Raw genomic sequence first — 25,892 nt, forward strand, 5'->3', positions numbered from 1 at the left:
ATGAAGTTCTAGGCAGTAGTGTACCTCTCATCACTTAGTTGTAGTCACTCCAGCTTGATAACGGTGTAAGAAGCTGACATCCCTACATTCTCTTCCTTATGTATGCTGCTTGCTACCTGTTACCTGTTGTTGTCAAGGTTAATCTGCTTATCACATCATATCATGCTGTATACCTCTCATCACTTGGTTGGAGTCACTCCAGCTTGATAACGGTGTAAGAAGCTACATCGAAATGTCGCTATATGCAACTATGATTTCAACTGTGTACAAAGATGAACAACTGATGAAAAATGTGTTGCACTCCCGCAATGCTAATACAATATCATCTCTGTCAATATTCCTGAAGAAGATTTTTGAAATTAGACGTTAATATTTTATGTAATCTTATTATTACCTACACATGACTTGACAATGTTGATACAAAAAAACCCACTTCTGTTCAATAGGTCATACGGCCTAAAATATTGAATAAACTTCTGTCTGTCTGTCTATATGCAATAAACCAGGAGTTGCTATCAATAAAGTTTTATTTTTTTCTCATCTGATCATTAATTGTCAAATACAATTGGACAATTCCCTGCTTCTGACTTACCGACCAGAACTAGAAATAAATGAACGCGTTAAACCAACGAATTGGTCATATTCAGATCTATGCTTTGAGTGATTGATTGACATGAGGGAAAACTTTAACTTTCCCCCCAAAACCCCCCAAAAGTATTTATGTTTTGCCATGTATAAATATCAGTTCTTTCTGTGGTCAATTGCCTGACTATCTATTGCAGAGGAACACATGGCGTAGTTTGGGTTGATAGAAATAACACCGCCAACATCGCGAGGATAAATATGCGAGTCATTGTTACACTGTTAATTATTCACACGAACGTTAGACATTATCGTTGATCATACACAACTGCTATCGTACGCTGTGAATTGCTATCAATTGTATTGCAGGGTCATTATATTACAATGGTTTTCCTTGTTTCCTAGTCAATTTGATAGTATTATCAGCAACGTTTATTCAATTTCCTGTAAACAGAATATGAACCCAACGATAAAGAAAGGAAGAAAATTATGAAAATACGCACTTGAATGCAAAGCACAGGACGGGGAAACGGTAACAAGAAAGGTAAGAAGGTGTTCGCGAAAAGGGTAAGCATTTTCTGCCCTACCAGTAGCACCCGCCATTCACACAATATGCATAAAAAGTAAGTATCTATTGCTTGACGCAGCACAGCTGTACTCCTGCCAGGTACTCTTCAGGCTGTATACAAACTAGAGAATCAAGTGATCGATGAACCAGAAAATCCAACGACACGACAGTACCATTACCGATCTTGTAGAAACTAATAAACTAATCTGACTTCACAGCTGTGCCGACCCGGGAAGATCCGGGGTAGAATAGGTCTTCAGCAACCCATGCTTGCCGTAAAAGGCGACTATGCTTGTCGTAAAAGACGACTAACGGGATCGGGTGGTCAGGCTCGCTGACTTGGTTGATGCACGGTCATCGATCCAAATTTCTTGGATTGATGCTCATGATATCAATCACTGGATTGTCTTGTCCAGACACGATTATTTACAGACCGCCGTCATATAGCTGGAATATTGCTGACTGCGGCGTTAAACAACAAACCAACCAACCAATCACAGCTGTGCCACAAGTCAATTTAGAGTAAGGCTACTCTATGTCAACACTAACTATCCAAGAAAGATAAGTATTGCTTACTATTGGTAAGTCGATAATTAAATTGGTCTCATGTATTTTGGTTATAACTGATTTTCAACCTTTATTGTAACCATGTTCAGTTATGTCTGGCTTGTGACAATATGCTACAGCAAGTGAGTGAATGTGGTATTCACGTCACATAATATGGCAACACTGTTGTAACGGCAGTGACAACCCTCAAATATTAGAAGACCGCCTCCGTGGTCTAGTGGTAGAGCGTCCGCCCGGAGTGCGGAAGGTCCGGGGTTCGATCCCCAGCCGCGTCATACCAAAATACGTTAAAAGATGGTACTTGTTGTTACCCTGTCTGGCGCTCGGCATTAAGGGGCTAAAACAAGGACTGGTCGGCTTGGAGTCAGTATACTGTATACAGTATACTGTGTCTGAGTGGTGTATTCATGTTAAACTGCGGCATGGTATCTCAGTGTGCTAGCACTATAAATCGGCATCAGTCCGGACTAGTACAAGCAGCCACACACACACAAACACGTGCAAGCACGTCGCTATATAAGTGCAATAATCTTGGACGCGACGTTAAACCCCATTTCACCTCACCTCACCTCACATCACCTCAAATATTAAAGCAACAGTGGTGTGATGTGCCGTGATGTGCCGTTGAGCCAAATATCCAGACACACCAATGGTGGATTAAAATGAGCAATGGTAACATAACAGCCCCACATTGTCACAAACGGCTTAGTAGACATTGAATGCAGACGATTCCAAACCTCTGGAACCCGTTCAAGAACACTGATATAAAAAGTATGTCAATTTCTGTATTTGCCTAAATTCTAAAATAAATGTTTATATTCGCTTCCAGAAATCTACAATGTATTTCTTTATCTTTCTTGGGGTTGAATTGAATTTATGTGATTGACGTCCTTGAAGGATATTTAAAACGACATTCCATATAGTACTCGAACATCTTGTAGATGTCAATATTTACAAACTTCGAGTTTGTAGATAAAAGGACAAAATTGTCACAGTGGTGTGATGTGCCGTAGTTATCTGTGCACAGTTGCGTCCCTTAGCCAAGCAAGGATCCGCTCTATGGTCAAGGTGTTTGATCCAACATTCATCCAGAGTGTGATCCTTGGATTCTGAGTACCATTACAGTGATGTCGGGTGTCGTTAGTTCAGTAGGAACGCGCCCGTCCGTCAACCATGAACACCAGCTTGGTAGTTTCATATGTTAAATAAATTCATTCGAGATTAGATCATTGCAAACACTTCCTGGGTAAATTTAGTATGAATGTCGACTGATACGAGGAATAACCGGGAAGAAAGTTTAAATATGTGACTTCATGCAAAAAAAATACGGTCAGTTTCTTTAAAACCCGTAAGGAGAAGTTTAAGATTAAAGACGATTATTCGTACCCTACTCTGTTGATCTCACACCAGCGATAACTGAAAAAACCCAACTTTCTTCAAACCATGCAGGGATATCTTATTTTCTGGTGAATCTCAGATAAACAGTTACCCTATAGCTATCCTATCCCACAAAGCAATTCTATGCTGTTTCATCTCACTTAAGTAAATAGCTAATCTCATCTAACATAAGTAAATATCCTGTCTCATCGCACATAAGCCGATTTCCTGCCTGATCTCACATAAAGAGTTACCCTGTTTTTTTTCAAACTAACTCAATCCTGTACAGGCGATTTTTTTCTGTATTTCAGGCGATAGGCCCATGTACAAAAAAAATAAATACATGAATAAATAAATACATGAATAATTAAATAAATAAATAAATAAACAAGTAAATACATAAATAAATAAATTCATTCATTCATTCATTCATTCATAAAGAAATAAAGAAAGAACAAAGAAAGAACAAAGTCCTGGCGATCGTACTAAAGCAATATCTTATCCCACATCATCTTGAGTTGTTATGCTGTCTCGTCGCCCAATATATCTGAGCAGCACCTACATATTCGCTACTTATAGTTATAACTTCCCTCTAACACTAAATATATCTACAATACGATTTAGCAGGAGTTACCCATACACCATGGCAAACTTACAAAACCAGTAGACGGGTTGTGTTACTTCCTGGTTTGTTTGCTCACACTCAACATGTCCGGTACAAGGACATGCTCCGGTAATATAGGCCCTTGAAGATTACGGGGTAGAATAGGTCTACAGCAACCCATGCTTGCCGTAAAAGGTGACTATGCATGTAGGTTTCAGTTGTATCAACTGCATTCCATCCCTGACAAAGAAATATACTCTCTATATGAACGTATGTTGGGCGGTATGAATAGGTATAAGTAAGATATTGATTGGATGTAACACACTTGACATACAGTCGAACACCGTTGTGTCGAACTCGGATGTGTCGAACTGTTTGTTTGTCTACGCCTATATATATATACATATACATATATAGGCGTAGACAAACAGACAGTTCGACACATCCGAGTTCGACATATACATATATATAGGCGTAGACAAACAGACAGTTCGACACATCCGAGTTCGACACAACGGTGTTCGACTGTATGTCAAGTGTTACATCCAATCAATGTCTACGCCTATATATATACCCTTTTGTCTCGAATTTTATGTATCGTGCTGACATTTAAATAGTATTATTTGTTATTATTGTATGACGTGTTGATAATCCAGTCAAATACATATAGAATATATGATAAAGGTTTTGTCATACCTACAGATATGTATACATAGTCAGTCAAATCGAAATATTGCTCTGGTCCAAGGAGCCACAAATATATATATGTTTCACTCGTATCATGTGACATGATGGTACGAATGGATCACGTCGAATATAGTATTCAGTGTTGTGTACATACACACAGTGGCTTTGTAATCAAAATCGTGGCATGACGTCATGCAGGTTGATACGTTCACATATGCAATTTACTTCCAGACCCCAGTAAGCGTACCCAACCCAGGAACAGACTCGCCCGTGTGGTCCAGATGCTAACTCTGCTGCTGACACAGACTACGCCTCCTTGTGCCTACAGATACACAGTCAGATCTTATAATGGAACAGACAGAAGGTAAGCAGAATCTAAATTAAGTAACCATGAACAATGTTCATATACCCTTCACCCGTGAAGATCCAGGTTAGAATAAGTCAAGGGGCGACTAACGGGATCGGGTGGTCAGCCTCGCTGACTTGGTGTGATACATGTCATCGTATCCCAATAGCGTGGATCGATGCTTATATATCAATCACTGGATTGTCTGTTCCAGACTCGATGACTTACAGACCGCCGTCATATAGCTCCAATATTGCTTGAGTGCGCCGTTAAACAATAAATAAACAAACAAACAAATGTACCGATCGCAAGAATAACCATAATGTATGACACACTGAAGACAACCAATAAGAAAGTACGTGTACGCCAACCTGTGGGCATGCCATTGCAAACATCACATTACGATTTCTGCTACGGGTATGCTCTATGGGTTAGAATCGGTCCCCCACAACCCATGCTGGTCGTAAAAGGCGACCAAATAGATCAGCTGGTCAGGCTCGGTGACTCAGTTGATTGCACGTTATCGTCCCCAGATGACATGGAGCGTTGGTCACCATTGCAATAACTGTTTGTCTGGTTCAGTCTCGATTATTTACAGGCCGACGTCATACATGTATAGATGCGGCGTAAAACAACACAATCACTACAACGGTATGTGTATCATGATTTATCGACGCTCAAATACATACAGAATGTACAATGAAGGTTGTTGATACATAAGCTTGTCATCTCACCGAGTAGCGTTGTCACAACTAATATTTTGTAACAAATATATTGTATTCACTAACAAAAAACAGTGAAATAAAATTGTGGATCACTTCAAGCCAGGATGTTGCATTGTCGCTTCAGTGTTCTTGACCTCGAGTCATGACATGTGGTCTTGAACGTTCTATAACACCACTCTCAAGGGTTTGTCGTCACTTGGCAGCGATAGGGGATTTATTTCACTGCTCAACAATGTGAATGCCAAATATATACAGTGAATAGTCTGTCTTTTCATTGCATACACTAGAAACGTGTGAGTATGTTGATAAAATGTTTTTGTGTTGTCAACAACGAGAACAAATCCAGCACTAATGCATACACGTTTTATAATTGGATCAATTATAGCTATGTAAACTGTCAATCGGTGTATCATGGAGTCAGTGAGTGAGTGAGTTTGACTTAAAGCTTGATATGGCAATAGTCAAACGTTTAACGTAACCTACTTAACCCATTATGTTCAGGGGAGTTGCGGTGGCGTAGTGGTTAAAGCGTTCGTCTAGCCGAAGTACCGGGTTTGATTCCCCTCGTGTGTTCAATATGTGAACCCATTTCTGGTGTCCTTGATCCATGACAGGACTTAGTGGCGTTGAATATCATATGATAACACTACTGTTGAGGGTTTATCGTCACTAGGCGTGAGATGTGGGATTCATTTCGGCATAAAAACATACCCACTCACCCATAGTGTTCAGGGTCTCCTTTATATAATTGATGTATATCAGTATCTAAATGACGATAATGAGTTTGGAATCCAGTCATACAGTAACGCCTCGTCTTCTACCATGTGGAAAATATTTTAACACATTGCACGTATCGTATCTCGTGGTAAGGTTCCTTATAGTATTGTGTCGTGTAATTATTAGCATAATACGTATCAGACGTTTTGCTATACGTCCGTGTACCTTATGGCAATGATCATGATACGTATCGTATTGTGTTGCAATTTGACAAGTATAACTAATACATTTGTAAACTGTGGACAGCACATACTTTATACTGCACATCGCATCGTGCATCACGTATGTAGTAGGAATGTCGAAACCTAACTTATTAATTTATCATTTTATGATACATACTATATATACCTACCTTATATTTTTTTTTATTGTTTTTAGTATTTTATTTCTTTTTGGTGTACACAAACAATATGTTTACAGAATATAGTTCACATGCAATCTTAGATACATACAAGTTACAAAGTATATCAAAAGATGATAACAAACAAAAACTATTCCAGTGTCATATTGTTGGATTGTGCAAGTTCGTGGTTTTAAACGAATAGGTGGTGACAGAGAGACCAAAATGTCATGAACTGTGTGTATTTACATTGTGAATATGATATATTTCTGTCGATGTAATATGAATCGGTTATTTCTTGTTTGATGTGTGGGAAATTTGGTATGGAGTCGGAAAAGTTTGATTTGAATATGTTTTGCTTTGTTACAGTTAGAATATGATTTAATACATCGTTTCGTTTTTGTTGTTGTATTTATATGTATGTCGTAACATTATTATTTATATTGTGTGGTAATTTACCTAAAACTTTTAAGCGAGAAGGAAGAAAGTCAACCTACAAAATGTATTTTCGGTTTCAGATAAAGTGTAATAATAATGGATAATGATCATGCCGTAACGTTATAAATTTAGACAATATCAAAGTTACTCTTTGCCTATTATGTTCGCTTCTTTGCGCCTGTATTTAGAAATAGAAATAATAACTACAGCTCCTGTTCATGGCGGATACAATAATAATCCCGATCAACACAGTATGTGTTTTATGTATTATAAACGTTATCCAGTAACTAATACATAATCTTAGGGCATCATTACTGTATTTGTCGTCTGTGATTTTCAGATATTTTTACGTTCCTGAATAATAAAACGATTATAAACAAATAACTTTAATATTCAATTTTCTTTACAGGAAATACAATCGAAATTACGAAATATTATTACACAAGCTTTCAAAACCCTTTACATCCACTTTATAAGTATAATGGTGATCATCGCTATTGTATATGATGATGGTAGCCCGGCACCATGACTGCGGAATAGCTGCATTATTTTGAAACAAATATGCAAATTTAACTATCAATATGAAATATGCATTAAACATTTCACAGACACAATTTCAGTATATCATGGTATCTCTATTTACATGTATACAATGATGACGATCAGGGTTATGACAAAGATACATTCATATAAAACACACCAGTTTTCATTCCCCTAAGCATCCCTCAGCCGTACCAGGATCCGGATCTACGTATCGTGAGATCGAATCCATGATTCGCCCTTGCTCTGAAAACATCCATGCTTGAAACTGTTAAAATAGTGGTAACCCTCGATGACGGCGTAGCGAGAATTTTGCTTTTCCTTCGCACGAAGCTGGATGCCTGAGAAGTGGCTTGACTCGTCTCAAAAAGGGCTATGAATATTGCCCGGAACAATTTCAAAAGTGTCCTGTCGTTATTTGATCTGTGTAATGATATCGATTCAAAGATGATTGATTCAGATCATGGTATCACTAAGGCCTTTGTAGACACGTCAAATTCAATGATTCACAGAGTTTATTTTAGGATGCATGTTTCACTGACTACTTTCAGGTAACACATTTAGCGTCGTATTCAGTGAAAGTCCACCGACCGCGTCCAAGAACATTAAACATGAACTCTACAACCTGACTATCGACAAGGATGCGCTGCGTCTCTGGGACCTCACGTCAAAGGACCTCATTTTGGAGTGGCCATACCTTTGCGTCAGGAGGTACGGGAGGACGCAAAACCTCTTCACAGTGGAAGCAGGTAGAAGGTGCAAGACAGGGAAAGGGGTCTTCGTCATGGAAACAACTGAAGGACAGGCGGTCATGGACCAGATCGTCGAGAGAACAAAACAAATCAGTGGTAAACGTGATAAGACGAAAACCACACCCCAAATAGGTAAATTAGTCGGTTCGTTTTGATTACCATTGACCTATGAAGCAAAGTTAAACAAATGACTGCATCTCTAAACGTATGTTCCTATGACCCTATTACTATGATGCATTACCTGCCAGGTGCAGTATGCGATGATTACTGAATGAATGAATGAGTATGGTTTTACACCGCTTTTTGCAATATTTCATGAATATCACGGGCTTCACACATTGTACCCATGTCGGGAATTGAACCCGTGTGGTGTGATGAGCGAACGCATTAACAACTAGGCTACTCGACTGCCTCACATGATTACTACACCCATAAGTTGTTACATCAATCTGAAGCGCTGTCACAATGCAAACACCAAATTGTGTATATGCCGTATTCAACACCACCAAAATTCATCGTTACCTCTACAGATGTAACAAAAATTGAAATAAACTCAACTCTTAAGTCCAAAAAATTCCTGTTTTGGTCATAAGGGCCATAACCGGATTGGGGAGACTCTCTGTTTGTACTGAATGTGTAGATCATTGTTCATGGTTATAGTCACAGACTGGATACAAGAACTCGCTTCACGAATGTCCTTGTGTAAGGTTTAGTCAGAGGCATGTCACTTCAACTTCCTATGATCTCCTTTAACTTAAATATTGCAACATTAGTGCATAATCTCAGGTGTATATATATCCACAACCCAAGCCATATCTGGTTATAATTTGTCAATAGTGATGGTACTGTGTACAACGAAACCTCATTATGTGGACCATCGGCACAGGCGTAGGTTCGATATTACACCATTGTTAGTATGTGCTCTGATGTCTAAAAGCGTATCGAGTTAACTGAGTTTGAATTTTTGTATTCTTCAGAAAAAGTGTGTACATCAGAAAGGGAAGTTTCAGAAGTGAAAAGTAAAGTTTGCGATCCTGATGGGAAGACAACAACGCCTTGCCTAGAAACAGCTGATGGATTAGCGGTTGCACACATCGGATCGGGATCAGGACCCAGGGCTTTCACTGGATCAGAACTGAGGACACCAGCTGGAGAAGAATCCAGAGCTACAAGTGGAGAAGAACCCAGAGCTACAAATGGATCAGAACCCAGAGCTACATGTGGATCAGAACCTAGGGCTACAAGTGGATCAGAACCCAGAGCTACAAGTGAATCAGAACCCAGAGCTACATGTGGATCAGAACCTAGGGCTACAAGTGGAGAAGAACCCAGAGCTACAAGTGGATCAGAACCTAGGGCTACAAGTGGATCAGAACCCAGAGCTACATGTGGATCAGAACCTAGGGCTACAAGTGGAGAAGAACCCAGAGCTACAAGTGGATCAGAACCTAGGGCTACAAGTGGAGAAGAACCCAGAGCTACATGTGGATCAGAACCTAGGGCTTCAAGTGGATCAGAACCTTGGGCTTCAAGTGGATCAGAGACAGGACAGAACCTTGACAACGAGGAAGGTGCAGTTTTATCGGGATCAGGCACACGTGATGATATAGAAGAAGGGGAAAATGGTAAATCGACTTCACTTGAGCCTATAGAAAGTACAGAAGCTCCAAGAAGTCAGGCTGACACAACACCGGTTCCCGGTGAGATTATTGTGTTTGATTTACCAAAGAACAGACGTTCAAAGCAGTCTCGTCCCAATTATGAGAATGTGAAGTTCATGCCCAAATACAATGTGAATACGTGTCTGGAATAATTCGTCATTGACAACATCCATGTGAAATTTATCGTGGGTTCGAATCCCAGTTCGCCCCGATTATGCTTCTAGGTTTGTCAGCACCACAGCGGCCTTAAAAGCAACTCACGCCCCCACTCACTCCCCCAATCACTCACTATGCTCGATTAGGGGATTGGGCAGTTAGGCAAGAAGTTGGCATCACTATGGGTACCTGTTGTGCTTCCCTTCTTGCTGATCTGTTTTTTTTATGCATATGTATCGAAGTTTTGCTCAGATTGACAAAAGCAAATTACGGAAATTTTCATCAGAAGTTTAACGTAAGCTTTAGGTATATCTTCATATTTATATCTACGTCAGAGTCAGAGTCAGAGTCAGAGTGGCAAAAACACCTTCCTCCAGAGGGATGTCTTAAACTTTCCAATAGTCAACTTCTCCCTTTATGTCGATCAAAATTCCAGCAGCTCCAGCATTTGGTGTCCATATATCACACCTTTTGCAGCTCGTCACACGACTGAATGATTATATCTTGTCATTACATCTGTAATGAAATTGTTGCACTGCCTTTGTTGTGCACTCGAATCATGTGATTTCCTCTGGACATCATACAAGTTCGACTGCATTTGAGGCTATCAAATGAATGGAATGGTTTCATGCGAAGAATGGCGTGATTTTCAGAATTGACATGTCAGTTTGTTTGTTGTTAACGCCTGGTCTGTAAATAATCGAGTCTGGACCAGACAACCCAGTGATGGACATCATGAGCATCGATCCATGCAATTTGGATACTATGACATGCATCAACCAAATCTCCGAGGGTGCATAGTCGCCATTTACGGCAAGCATGGGTTGCTGAAAATCTATTCTACCCCGGATCTTCAATTTTATTAGACACTTTTATTGGAAACATTTCTTTTGATGCCCGATCTATATGCTGTCCGACTCGTGCTGACTCATGTTGTCTCTCAAAATTAAAGCAATCTACTGAAAGAACACTTTTTGGTTGTTAGTAAATGGATCTTTGTTTTTGAAGTACAAGATGCCTTCATGTTGTACATATGTTCCTGATTTTCCGAAGCACCACCCGAGGACTGACATGTAAACCATGTGTTCTAGCAGTCCCATTTGCAGCATACGTGGGGGCAGGTTTACCCTCATTTCCGTGTGACACCACTTTCAACATTATCATTTGACGGAAGTCTTATCTTTTTTATAATATGTGAACCATGGTTGGTCCAGTCGCTACACACAAAGAAACACGCAACACCACGCAAAACCATGGCGCGTCTGTGATCTGGGGTTCGAAAGTTCGAATCATAGCTTCAACCGGATAATGTCATTTGTCCTGTCAGACCCTTCCTCGTGCTCCAAACTGTAAACGTCTGTATTTTGGAGCTTTCCTCCGACATTACACTGACGCACCGGCATATTCCTAAACATGTCATAGAGCAGGGTTACAGCCAAACCCATTATTAGCAATAGATAGCGTTACATATCCAGTAAATCACGGTTATAACGAACACGCTTATAACGAACTGACGGATATAACGAACTTACTTTTTGGTCCCGACTACTTGCTGTAGTCATGCTGTATATGTACTTATAACGAACTACGATTATAACGAACTAAAATTAGTAGTCCCTTTGATTTCGTTATAACCGTAGTTTACTGTACAGTAAACAGCTAAAGTCAGCAAGTTCTTCGTATAACGTTGAAATTCATCGCCAAATATTCACTATATCAAACTTCGTTGTAACCCGAGTTCATTGTGATTGGTAATGTAGCGTGTGAACTGTCCGTTAACAATCAATGAAATTACATTACGTTTTCAGTAACTGAACTATGAAATTCAATCAGGAAGCTATGTATTATTGCCAAAAGGGTCGGAGACGTAATTTGAGTGTTATGCATTGCGTAAACTGTAATTCCTATGTACTCAAACTTGATTTGTGAAATAAATTCCGTGTACTAGATTATGTTAACTGTTGTAATAGGGCCCATTATTTGTTGCTGCTGCCCCATTTATGAGCCATTGTATTGCCTTTTATGTAAACCTTTTCCGGTGTTTTTCCATATTTCTGCAAGGGTGACTAAACTGCGCAGTTTGATATGGCTGTGCAGTGGTCAGTGTGATCTGACTGTGCAGTGGTGAGTGTGATCTGACTGTGCAGTGGTGAATGTGATCTGACTGTGCAGTGATGAATGTGATCTGACTGTGCAGTGGTGAGTGTGATCTGACTGTGCAGTGGTGAGAGTGATCTGACTGTGCAGTGGTGAGTGTGATCTGACTGTGCAGTGGTGAATGTGATCTGACTGTGCAGTGGTGAGTGTGATCTGAGTGCAGTGGTGAGTATTATATGACTGTGCAGTGGTGAGTGTGATCTGACTGTGCAGTGGTGAGAGTGATCTGACTGTGCAGTGGTGAGTGTGATCTGACTGTGAAGTGGTGAATGTGATCTGACTGTGCAGTGGTGAGTGTGATCTGAGTGCAGTGGTGAGTATTATCTGACTGTGCAGTGGTGAATGTGAACTGACTGTGCAGTGGTGAGAGTGATCTGACTGTGCAGTGGTGAGTGTGATCTGACTGTGCAGTACAGGTGAATGAGATCTGACTGTGCAGTGGTGAGTGTGAACTGACTGCAGTGGTGAGTGTGATCTGACTGTGCAGTGGTGAGTGTGATCTGACTGTGCAGTGGTGAGTGTGATCTGACTGTGCAGTGGTGAATGTGATCTGACTGTGCAGTGGTGAGTGTGATCTGACTGTACAGTGGTGAGTGATCTGAATGTGCAGTGGTGAGTGTGACCTGACTGTGCAGTGGTGAGTGTGACCTGACTGTGCAGTGGTGAGTGTGACCTGACTGTGCAGTGGTGGGTGTAATCTGACTGTGCAGTGATGAGTGTGACCAGACTGTACAGTGATGAGTGGGATCTGACTGTGCAGTGGTGAGTGTGACCTGACTGTGCAGCGGTGAATGTGACCTGACTGTGCAGCGGTGAGTGTGACCTGACTGTGCAGTGGTGAGTGTGACCTGACTGTGCAGCGGTGAGAGTGATCTGACTGTGCAGTGGTGAGGGTGATCTGACTGTGCAGTGGTGAGGGTGATCTGACTGTGCAGTGGTGAGGGTGATCTGACTGTGCAGTGGTGAGGGTCGTTTGCTTTGCTCTGCTCGATCTGGCACAACTTGAAATCTTCATGGGTAAGACTTCGTGCATCTCACATGAAGTTGAAGATGAATATCGTTCAAAGCAGCGTTCAACCAACGTCACTCACTCCAACTACATACATAGGGAAAATGTTGTCGTTCCCATTTTCGGGGCGTCTTGTTCTACATAACCAAGTTGGTACGATTTTCCAACAAAAGACATGCCAACATGTTCGTGCATGTGGCATACAAATGGAATACAATGAAGATCATCTTTGAATTCGCTAAAAACAAAACGACAACGCTAAAAAATAACCTTGATTATCAGCCGAAACATATTCCATTTGACAAAATCATATGAATCGATCACTGAATATCAGTGATGCATATGACGCCAGGTGTTCGCAAAAGTCAGATACGCATGTGTGATACATACACATCTTAAAATTACTACATTTGAGGCTTTATTGTTCTCATGTCAAAAAAGACAAGGGTTTGCAATTAAATTCTACGCGTTTTTATTTGCACAGACAGACAGGGCACGAGTGCGATGAAGCGCTCTCACCTTTGTGCACAGCTGTGGTATCAATAAAACAACACCACATGCCTAACCTATCACGTAACACCAACATTGTCGGTTTCAGTGAACATGATATATGTGCAGTGACATGAGGATATGTACATTGTTTCCCGTTTAGTTATATCATGCACAGTAAACTACGCTTATAACGAACACGCTTATAACGCTTAGACGACTGGGCCACCCGTGCCCCCATCTTTGATTCGAACTCATAACGAACACAGCGAATAAGATCGCTTTAGACCCATTACAACACCATAATACTGGTATAAACATCATAAATGGATATAAAATCGTGATATGGACATAACATCATTTATAACCGCGTATCTTTTGATATGAAATATATCAATACTCGTCGATAAAGGTTGTACCGACTCATGTTGATGTACTTGATATCAAAAGACACTTGGGGAAGAGAGAGAGAGAGACAGACAGAGAGATGAAATTCACTAGTATACTGTAGAACATATAGAAAACAATTCTTACACAACACGAATTGTTAGAGTTTTGTCTTCAGGGAAAAGTGATTACAGCTACAGATTCTGTACATCAAAGTTTAGATTTACAGCTTAACAAACGTTTTACCTTCATGAAATGAAACATTTTGGTATTATGTGACAAAATGCATCCAGTTGTGTGACAAAATGCATCCAGCTGATTCGATCTAAGAATTAATATAAAACAACTCAATCCGTCTAGCTACAATACAATGTCTTTATAGTGGAAATTAAACTGACTAAATATTTTGTCGATGTATTGTTTACCTCACCATGTCAGTTCTGTCAATCATCGAGCAATGGGTTTTTCTGGTAGATTATCGGCATGAAAGCGAGTGAGTGAGTTGGGTTTAACAGCGCTTTTAACAGTATTACTGTTATATCGCGGCGTGTCAGCTTATGTGGGAGGAAAGCCCGAAGTGATGCAGGTCTCAGACGTTTACCACATCGGCGAAACCCACGAGTTGTAGAAACATAATCAGGGCAAACCGGGATTCGAACCCACAATCATAGGTTTCTGGCGTGCCCAGTGGGCGCAACTCTGGACAGCGAATCGCGACGCCTTAGACGACTGGGCCCCCCGTGCCGCCTGCATGCAAGCCATGTTTGATACCTTACACTGCAAACACGAAAACGTCGTTTTTTCCCGTATATGGTCATTGGACGGAAAAACGACTAAAAATTCATTAAAATTGATTAATTGGTCAGCGTCTAGAAAGTGTCCAGAAAAGGGTCGAGTTTTTCAAGCGTAAAATGGACGGAAAAACGATGCTTTTTGCTCCGCCTTGTACAACTGTTAACGGCCAATCAGATGGCGCTGGTCCCCCGACGCACGTGATGTCCAAAGCTTCCTTTCGGAAGCTTTAGGTTTCGTATTTCTGGCATGCCTTGCTCTAGTATCTGTCGCGCGCAGACAGCGAGATTTGCTGATAAGCTAGTTTTAGGATATGTTACATGTTAATGGAATTCAGACACGCGCCAAGAAGTCAAACCAAACAATGTTACTAAGTTTATTGTGGTAACGGCTATGTACAGTTACCCCTATCGGATAATGGGTTGTGTTTCATTTGGTTATAACAATAACTAATTTTTTAATGTGAAGTTTACAAGATTTACGACTTGGACGCGAGGTCGGTCACATGACGTTCTTCACGTGACTGTATTCTTGAAAAGGCGTAAACACTGACTACTTCCACATTCCTGGGGAAAACCCTTGGAATTCCCTGGTACGAATTCATACAGAAGCGTGGTTGCAAGCCCATTTAAGGATACCCTCGCTACAACCCATCCCAGAGAGAAAAAACACGAAAAAAAATCCAAACTGTCGCAGTGACAATTTACAGAAATCTATGAATTTACCTTAGTTTCTATTTGACACATCTTCACAATCACCTTTCAATGATCGGCCAATTGATCAGTGATGCCAAAGGCTTGAAATAGCCAAAGGTTAATTAACAACTTCGAAAATATCTCCCGTCACGTTTATCGTGTCGGCCATTTTGACGTATTGTACTTGATGTAAATGTATGACGACGCTCTGTCACTGTAATTGACTTACTGAGGTAATTCTGTAAAAGATCTTCTCATCTAATGAGGATATTGTTTGGAATATATTTCTTGTAAACATACTAAAACATATGTTCCTCGCTTTGGGGGGAACTATTTTATTCCGGGGTGGCCCATTAAATCTAGTAGTAAGTCAAGGCACCATGCGTGATCTGTTATTTTATGTGTTTAAATTACGACGCAAGTATATTCTATTCAAATCAATTGGATAATTATGCTTTCTTTTACATATTACATAACATCACTGCACAAAATATGAACAGTTGCAGTAACACACTACGGTAATCGCATTAAACATCATGTTCAACTGTACAGTATTTCAGTATTTCAGTTATATCATGGTGTATCAGACTGATGTGGGATAAAAATCCGAAGTGGTTCAGGTCATCCAATGGGTGTTCGGGAAAAGGTGAGCGTATCCTGCCACACAAGTGGCACCCGTCACAAACACATGCAAGGACAAGCCAATTGTTCACCTGAACAAAGCACGGAAACACACAATGATGCCCGTCCTCAGTTTTACCGAGCATGTAAATTAGTTTGTCCGTCAAAAACATGGACGAGTATAAACGATATGTTCATTCACGTAATACATGTCATACATTTGACAAAATGTATTGACTCGGAGCATTATTGTTAATCACAGCGTATGCAGTTGAACTCATCACCCATCCCATTATTGATACCCTTCTTGAAGATCTATGAAATCAGAAGCTGCAACACTCTATCTTTTAACTGGATTGTCAGACTTCTATTTCATTACTCAGTTTTATTTGCACGGATTACTATGGAAGGGACATTGTCTCGTTGTCGCTTTGTCGCATTGACGCCTTTACAAAAACAAGCAAAACGTGTCAAAATTAACAAAAGCGCGACAATTGGCCATTTGTCGCATTGTCGCGTGTTCGCATTGTCACTCTTTGATAATCCTTTTCTTTATTTTACAAAAGGGCGACGATGCCGTAACGCGACATTTTCAAGGTCAAAATATGTCTCGTTGTCGCATTGTCGCCCCATCACAAATGTGTATAAAAGGCGTAAAGTTCAGTTATTGTTACAGTTAGGAAGTTCAACCTGATAAATATACCTCTTGAAATGAAAACACAAGTCCGTCCACGAGTCCATAACGTTTTATTGTGAGCTCTTCTCTAAAAGTGCTTAGTGTTCAACTCCCAGTTCCAAACACGTAGTACCTCCTCAATAATCCACATACCTCCAGTGCAGTGGTCTTCCGGAAGATCTTACTCTTGACCGTATTAGACAACTGACGAGTGTACGCCTGACCTGTGACCTCGTTGCAACCCTCGTGATGTGTTTGCCGAAGGGAGAGTTGTAGGAAATGTGTGCTCCAGCCCAGCGCAGAGCTCGCGACACACTGTATACTGATGTATACAGTATATTGCAGTTGATATACTGTATACTGCATGTTACACTTATTTGCGGAAATGTTACAACTTTCAAGATTCAAGATTCAATTTGCATATATTTCATCAGAGACCATATACCGATATATGGTCTCTGATTTCATATACAACAGACCGCCGTCATTTATCACTGGTATACTGCTGAGAGCGGCGTTAAAACAAATTGTTTTCATAATGGAGCGCTGCAGTCATTTAAAATAGAACCGTATACATATGTACATGTAGTACCAACTCACTCTATTTGTTTCGAATATTCAGCAGAAAATATATTATTAACCAGGTCTTTGGGAAAAGATATCAGATTTTTATAAGCAGCCACATAGGGATGATAAAGGACCCCTCGCTGATTAGGTTCTTGTTTACTTAAGAGCAGAGTTGGCCATGTTAGATGATATAACCAAAATCCGGGAGCTCCGGCGGGGGGCAATCTGGTCTTGTTACTGTATGGTATGAGCTGTGACGTTGACCCAAGAGAATAATGTAAAACATGAGACCAACTCAAGTCTATAATGATTGGGAAAGTCTAGATTTCCACAGCTCTAGCCTGAAATTAAGAATTGTTCTATGCTCCATATTAATTGTATTATTTTCATTTTCCTAGTTAAAATAAGTATCTACAAAATATAATCTGAAGCAGACAAGAACAATATTTTTTTATTAATGCTTACTTTCATGGATAGAATTGAGGCAATCTAGGCTTGCCAAATCGTTCTAGACTTGAGCTGGATTCCTTTTAAATTTATTCTGTATGGTCTGGGAGACGAACGGGCGTCAGTATCGCATTGAGAACTGGGACAGCCTTAATCAGTGTAATCGGATATGTTGTGGAGTTTCGGTTTTGGGCTGTTTGCTGAATATATAGAATTGCGAGTTATGTATACTCTGTATTCTTTCGTCATGGTAGCATATATATTTTCTATGTTGCTTTTTGAATTATCCACAAATAATGAGAACTACAATGTAAACCTCTCTCTGGAGATATGCAATAATACTACTGAAAGGCATATCTGAAAAATGGGACTTCTCGACAAAAACATTTCTTTCTTAAATACCTCCCGTTACAGGCATTCTGATCATTATATCATACTTTGTACAGTTTAATAGTCAAATAATGGCAGATTGTGTATCTTTCTACATTTTGAATTAATTATATTTTCTGAAATAAAACCTTAGCATCAGATAGTGATATACACGAATATGATCTATACTATTATAAATGAATTATCAATTTCGTATTATGAATTAGATAAACAGAAATATGATAGTAAAACAAATTATTTTAATCTGTTCTTGTGAATAGGTAACGAGAGATCTAGGCAACGCACTAACGTAGCCATTTATGAAAAATGGAATATTAAAAGTTTAGGGGTTTGAACATGCACATTGAATGACAGGGAAGAAAGCAACGCAATAATTAAATTATGAATCAAATTATGTTATAAGAATAACATAATATTTAGAAAATATAAGTTTAATTTCTCATTGTTGGAAGGTGTTTAATAATTATAAAAATTTTGTTTGATTGTTTCTTGTTTAACGCCGCACTCAGCAATATACCAGCTATACGACGGTGGTTCGTAAATAATCCAGTCTGGACCAAACAATTTAGTCATTATCATCAAGAGCACCGATCTACGCATTTGGGATACGATGACATGCATCAACCAAGTCAGCGAGCCAAGTCGCCTTCGTACAAGCATGGGTTGTTGAATGCCTATTCTAACCCGGATCTTCACGGGTATTTTTTTAAATAATAAGGTACAATGAAATCCTGTCTATGTCCATAATAAGTGTGTATAAGTAGATGGATAATATGTCCATACACGCCAAGTAAATGGTATATGCATTTATTTAAATGCAAATGATTCAATGATGAGTTCTTTCACAAGTCCATATTTCAAGGCATTTATAACTCCACAAAAGCTACACAATGGCAACAAAACGGTACCAGCATCACAGATACCAATAATACATGAGACACATATAATTACTTTAAAGTTAAAACATGTATCTAAATAGAAAATTAGAAGGATACACTTCCGACATTTTTCGTATTTTGTTTTCGTTTGGAGAGAGAAGTTGTGATTGGTATCTGATGGGTGCAAACAGGTGTTCCCTTCCGCCCAGGCCTTGCGGCAATGCTATAGCCCAAAATGAAACAAGCCTTGTTCAACAGGTTCAGACTCAAATTTCTATCCCACTTGGGCTCCTTTTAAATTTAAATATAATTTCTCGTGTCGATATGTGTCAGAAGAAATATTACAGCACTGGTGAATAGGTTATATGCGCATGTCAGCGTCGACCCTATAATATCCTTTTATGCAAAATACATATATACTGATGAATTAAGGTAGTAATACTACGCAAATATATGTCCAGATGCATACATCAGTATCATCTCGTGATCTTAATTCGTGCTTTGAGCCCTTTTTCTACCGGAGATTCTGGGGTGTTACATCACACCAGAAAGCCAGGTCCAAATTCAAGTCATAATTTCATGGTCCGTCTTGTATGTTGGAAACCAATATCGCAATATGGCTAAATATTGCTGAACGTGGTATTAACCCGATTACTCACATAATTATTCCATTTTCTACAGTCATCTACGAACACTATCTTTAAGGAGGTATATCTGTATCATCCAAATGTCCATACATATATGTCCACATTTATATGTATAAAGCAAGTCGTCCTGCACTCTTCCTTAAAAGATAAATGTTAAGCATTTCCTCTGTATGTATTTATATAATGTAATATCGTTTTAATGTAATGCTGATGCAGTAAACGTACCACAGACCTAATGCTAGAATAACATCTAATTTCTGAAATGAACATATTTTACAGAAAAAAACAGTTATTTAAACAATACTTATAAAATATAAGAACAAGGAGCCAAGAGCCAAATATTGGGATCTGTTGGACATATTTGTTCCGGGGTCTTATGACAGACAAACCTGATGCCTTTAAGTGTAAAGATAAGTAAGTATAGATGTTGTACATATTCAAATATGTTCGTGATTAACCCAACCTTGAAAAATATTGAAAGATGACTGGTAACTAGTTATGCCATTACTTCAAATTAGAATGAGAGCACATCAGGAAAGAATGGTACTTTAATATACGTATCTTGTTAACCCAATATTCTTTTTTAAGTAAGAGCAGCATGTATATCGAGAGTATAGGTTTGGTGCGTGACTTATCACACAGTACTTTCAGAAAGTGTGCATATTCTGTTTATCGGCAATAAATAACATAAGACGATTCATACGGGTAAATACGATTTACTTCAGAACTAGTATAGATTATTTAAGGTTAGGGGGAAATGTATGTAATTAACATAACTTTGGCCGGGTTTGAAGGATTTGGGTCCTGGCTTGGGCTTTGTGCTGGACGTGTAGACGGCATTTCCAGGTTTGACGTATCAATGACAAAAATGATGTCAGATGCAATTCTCTGCCTTTTCGGGTGAACAATTGGCTTGCCTTTGGATGTGTTTGTGGCGGGTGCCACTAGTGGATCGGAATGAGCTCGCGTTTTTGCGAGCATCCAATGTCATCATTTATTATGATGAATCATGAAACATGCTCCTGATGTTGTCGCAATGGTGCAGTTGGCGCTACTTTTGGCAAGGGTTTCTCATGATAATGGAAATGCTTATGTCGCTTTTGTTGACCGATAAACATGAAAAGATATAATGTTAGTGTATATGGTCATGTAATTAAGAAACAAACGACGAGTGGGAGTTGTTTATTGTACGATAAACAACGACCGAGACTCGTTTATTTCTATATGAGATATCAACATTACGTACAGCCTCTTTTAGGGTGTTAAAATAGGAAAAAATACACGCTTTACAATATTTACCCGTACTTAAATAATGATGATTCCTTGAATAGAATCCGACAGCGGCCATGCTAGATAAATCCATTTTAGGATTTGAGTTTGGTCCCGCATATTCTCACAATTTTCTCGTCAATCATCTGTACCTTTTCTCCCAATACCGATAGTCATATCACTCTCACTTTCGGATTCTCCAGCAACATTTATTGGGAACAACTCACTAGACACATACCTCTCAAAAATAAGGTCAAATTTACAAATTTTACTTTTCAAGTTGCGAGTGCATGTTCGAATCTCAATAAATGACGTCATGATAGAACAATGTTTTATCGTGAAATAAATATCGCTTCCTTCTTTGTTCTTTGTGATTTATCGCGTAGCTATCTTATATCATCAAATGTCAATTTCTAATTGCTTTATCATGACGTATCCGTGTCATGTAGCAATAACATACACAAATATCGTTGACTTCGACGTTGAATAGTGTCATGAAATATGATTATCCTCTTGTGTGCAATATTTCTTGTTGATAAATCTAACATATTCTTACTTTAAGAATAGCGACTATACATTATTATATATCCCTTATCAGGTCTCTGTAACATTTGCCAAATGATACAAATATAAAAATGCAACTGAACCTAAATGTAATGTTTTAATATCCTTACGTTGCTGAGTGCAGCATTTAACAACAAACAAACAAAACATAATATCTTTAAGAATTATGTTAACAATTCCGATGCTAAAAATAATCTTACAATATCCATACCTCTTTCTCACTATTAAAACATAATAACTTTTTTTTAATAATCTGAAGGAATAATAATGGCAATACTATCATAATTATCATCAGTATTCATGTTACTTATCCTCAAGTGAAGTAGTCCTCCACACTATACATTCAGTGAAGAAGCCCATGAACATATTAACTATGTAACATACATTCATGGAAATTAGATGAATAGTTGAAGTTAGCAAATGATATTATTCGGTCGAACGTCTATCAGCCATCTATTCTATTCATGAAGAACATTTCACGTGGGACCAACAGAGGGAATAATGACTATCGACTTGCTAATTATTTTTTATATTCATGCCAGCTCAAACGATCTATTGACTTGATTTATTGTTATGGTATCCACAAAATAAGTAGGATCCGATTTTTTCCGTTTTTGTTGAAATAAAACTGAATAATATTTGCTGTTTACAGATCAAAGTTTACCAAACTGTTACAAAATGTTTGCCCACAGCAAGGCTACGTATCCCCAACATATTGTGCTAGGCACAGTATCACTGGACTGAGGGAGGGCGGTATTCCTCCTTGTGGGTCACCTGCTTGGCAATATGGGACGGGAAAACTGCAGGGGGTGAGGGCAGTTAAGTTGATGGTACAGACAGATAAGAGAGATCATGTGAAACCTCAGTCCACAAAGGAAGAGGCGAAAGCTGAAACTTGGTGAGGTTTACAGAAAAAAGGCAGTTATTTCTAGTTTCTTACTGACTCTCGAAGATACATTTAATAAAACAATTAATGCGTGCGTGTGTGTGTGTGTGTGTGTGTGTGTGTGTGTGTGTGTGTGTGTGTGTGTGTGTCATCAGAACGGACAACGTTGGTCTTTGACTGATTGTGGCGTAAAACACACTTATTCATTTACTTGTATCGGAAATTGAATGTTCATCTTAATTGTTATTGTTGAACATGTAATATATTTTTAAAGAAATAAAACAGTGACATAATAACTACAACTTTATGTGAGCGCGAGTAGCTTTTTTGGAATGAGATGAATAAATCTTATAAAGTTGTAAGCTTCTTCACAACCGTGTAACTATGAATTGACTCTATTGGGTAATCAAAAAAGAGATAGGACCTTAAATAGCCAAGAGATTTGGGGGATAGATGATAGATTTATCAACAAGTAAAGTCATCTTGAGTGGGAGGGTATTCGCAGATGGATTAGCATATGAACTATGATTCTCTTTAGGCAGAAAATGAGGATCCACGATGTTCGACCTGGTAGAAGTGTGTTATCAAACCTCACAGCATTGGTTTTTTGACTGACTGTAGCGTCAAAACAAACTCATTCATTTACTTGAACTGAATGTTCATCTTAATTGTTATGGATAGTCACGGAGCCATGATCCAGAGTACAGGGGGTCATTAGATAGAAATAAACTAAGTAATAAGATTACCAGAAAAACGGGGTTTTACACACAAGCCAATAAACTTCGCTCATTAACACCAGAGTAATTCAGTACAAGATTGAAAACTGCCCCATAATTATGTTTGACATGCTTGTCGGGTATTGCTACATATATATGTGAAAACAAAGTTATTAAAATGAAGAGCAAAACTGATGAAAGTTAACAATAAACGTGTATACGTGTTATATCGTCACTGCAAAATAATGATTGTTTGTCTTTAGTATTAACATTCAAATACGTTATATCTGTATTAGCGATATTGTCTTTGTTCCACCGGTGAGTCAGCGTTAGCCGTACTGTCTCGTAGTATAATTGTATTTCTGAAGACATCACGATACAGTTTTTACGATGCACCACGTCTGCACTAGCGCTTGATAACAGCCTTGTGTTTGGGTGTTTCAGTGGTTTAAATCGCTGCTCTTGATATTGTTGATTAAACTTTGATACTATGAACAGTATAATGTTATGTGAGAGGTTGACTTTAGAACGGTAACATACTAATAGTATATAGGATGACATAAACAGAACAATGAGAAGTTCGTCCAGACTAGTGTATAGGCAACATTTAATAATTAAAATAATTACATTTAACAACTCCCCTTTTAAGTCCATTTTCCTGACTTATAAGTAAATGCAAGAACAATCGGCCGGAATACAATGTATAGTTCTTGTCCACTTCCATATGACTATATAGCATACAATAAGCTATCGGGTCCCGTTTAGATCGGTTTGGGTGGCAGCCTAGATAGCCATAGAATAGTTTCATCTTGGAATCTCCCATATCACTGGGGATCCTCTTCAATTTAAATGGAGTTACTCGTTACGATTCCGAACCTTCACTTGACTGTGTTTATGAACCATTGTCAAATAGTGGTGACATTAAATCTAGGAAACAATACGCGAAATCGCGCATGCACAGAACGGAAAATTTGGTCAAGGCATTAAGTAATCCGCATGCGCAGAACGATTGATTTCAGTACTTCCGCTAAGCGCTTCGAGTGCAGCGTCAAACGCGGGCCTGTAATCTAACACGCGGGGACTGACCAATGAAATCTGAGAAGTAGAAATACCGGTAGACGCTGTTGCTTGATTGACAATGTCAATCAAGAAAGGGAGGAGCTTAACGCTATCGTTCTCTCCCAGTAAATTCCGATGTCAAATAACGACGTTATTTGGACGGAAAAACGATGGTTTGAAAACGTCCAAATAACGTCGTTTTTCCGTCCAATGACCATATACGGAAAAAAACGACGTTTTCGTGTTTGCAGTGTTAAACTACAGGCATGCCACACACAACAACTCATCTGTAGATACGTTTCCGCTGCGAATAGATAGTGTGGTAACTATATTGTCTGTAGATAGTCTGCAGATATCTCGGTGCACGGGCTGTCCTGCGTTCTAAGGTGCGCTGTGCAGAGATTCCGTTTGTTTGTTTGTTGTTTAACGCCGCGTGATGGCGTGACTTTCGGAATTGAAATGTTAGTTTGTTTGTTGTTTAACGCCACACTCAACAAAAACCAAGCCATAAGACGCGGTATGTAAAAAGTCTTGACCAGACAATCCAATAATTGACATGAGCATCGATCCACGCATTTGGGATACGGTGTTTGTTTGTTTTTTAACCCCGCACTCAGCAATATTACAGCTCTTGACGGTGGTCTTTAAATAATCGAGTCTGGACAAGACAATCCTGTGACTGACATCATAAGCATCGATCCAAGCAATTGGGATACGATGACATGCATCAACCATGTCAGTCTGCCTGACCACCCGATCCCGTTAGTCTCCATTTACGACAAGTACATGTTTAGTCTCCTTTTACGGCAAGCATGGGTTGCTGAAGACCTATACCACCCCGATCTTCACGGGTCGATTCCGTCCTTTGGTGGCGTCAAGACTCTTTGATCATAAGTTCGAATCCCCGAATACAATCCTCGGTGTGTCAGCACCTTACCCATGCTTACTAGTCATCGCTAGACGACATACTGACACGCCATCATATATGGCTGAAATTCCCTTCAAAGATGCATTAAACTTATTTAATGTTGTTTAATGTGCCATCTTTCTGTTGGATAGGTTTTGAAACAGCTCGTTTAAACATAAATGGTATCTGACAGACCCTCGTGTCGTAATCTCGATATATCAGACAACACAAACATATTTGTTATATTTGGTTTGCATGACGTATAAACGTAGTGCAAAATGTTTTATCATACCTCCATGTCAGAATTGGTTCTCGTGATCTTGATAAAATACCATGTATCCCGCCTTGGAGGAAAATACATTTATGTGCCGGAGAATAAGTTCATTATACCCCTCCACGGAGAAATCAGGCTTCACTCAGATTTCTGAACAGGAGAAAATCACTCATCACTCGAAGCAAAAAGCCGCATACTTTTTCAGGCTCAGTGAAAGTCAGCTCAATCGAACAGCTGTCGTGGAACAATGTTAATATGACATGAGCGTGGTTATACGAGGGTTTGAACGTGGGTCTCAATGGTGTCACACATGTTCCGGATCTGACGAGTAGAGATGAGAGT

The 25,892-nt window shown here is 39.2% G+C and overlaps 1 protein-coding gene across 1 annotated transcript; it reads left to right on the forward strand.

Moving 5' to 3' along the window:
• The first annotated feature begins 532 nt into the window (after positions 1–532).
• LOC124127339 (TRIO and F-actin-binding protein-like) lies at positions 533–12,069 on the forward strand. Its single transcript, XM_046490732.2, has 4 exons — positions 533–1,126; positions 4,617–4,749; positions 8,103–8,435; positions 9,281–12,069. The coding sequence occupies exons 2-4, from the start codon at positions 4,734–4,736 to the stop codon at positions 10,114–10,116; spliced, it is 1,185 nt and encodes a 394-aa protein (XP_046346688.2). The 5' UTR covers positions 533–1,126; positions 4,617–4,733; the 3' UTR covers positions 10,117–12,069.
• Positions 12,070–25,892: the final 13,823 nt, after the last annotated feature.

This window comes from Haliotis rufescens, unplaced genomic scaffold (assembly GCF_023055435.1).
Source record: "Haliotis rufescens isolate VD_foot unplaced genomic scaffold, xgHalRufe1.0.p SCAF_64, whole genome shotgun sequence".
Lineage (NCBI taxonomy): Eukaryota > Metazoa > Mollusca > Gastropoda > Lepetellida > Haliotidae > Haliotis > Haliotis rufescens.

Coding starts and splice junctions, on each gene's coding strand:
- LOC124127339 (XM_046490732.2), top strand. Junction 8,436..9,280: donor GAAAACCACACCCCAAATAG/GTAAATTAGTCG, acceptor TGTATTCTTCAG/AAAAAGTGTGTACATCAGAA.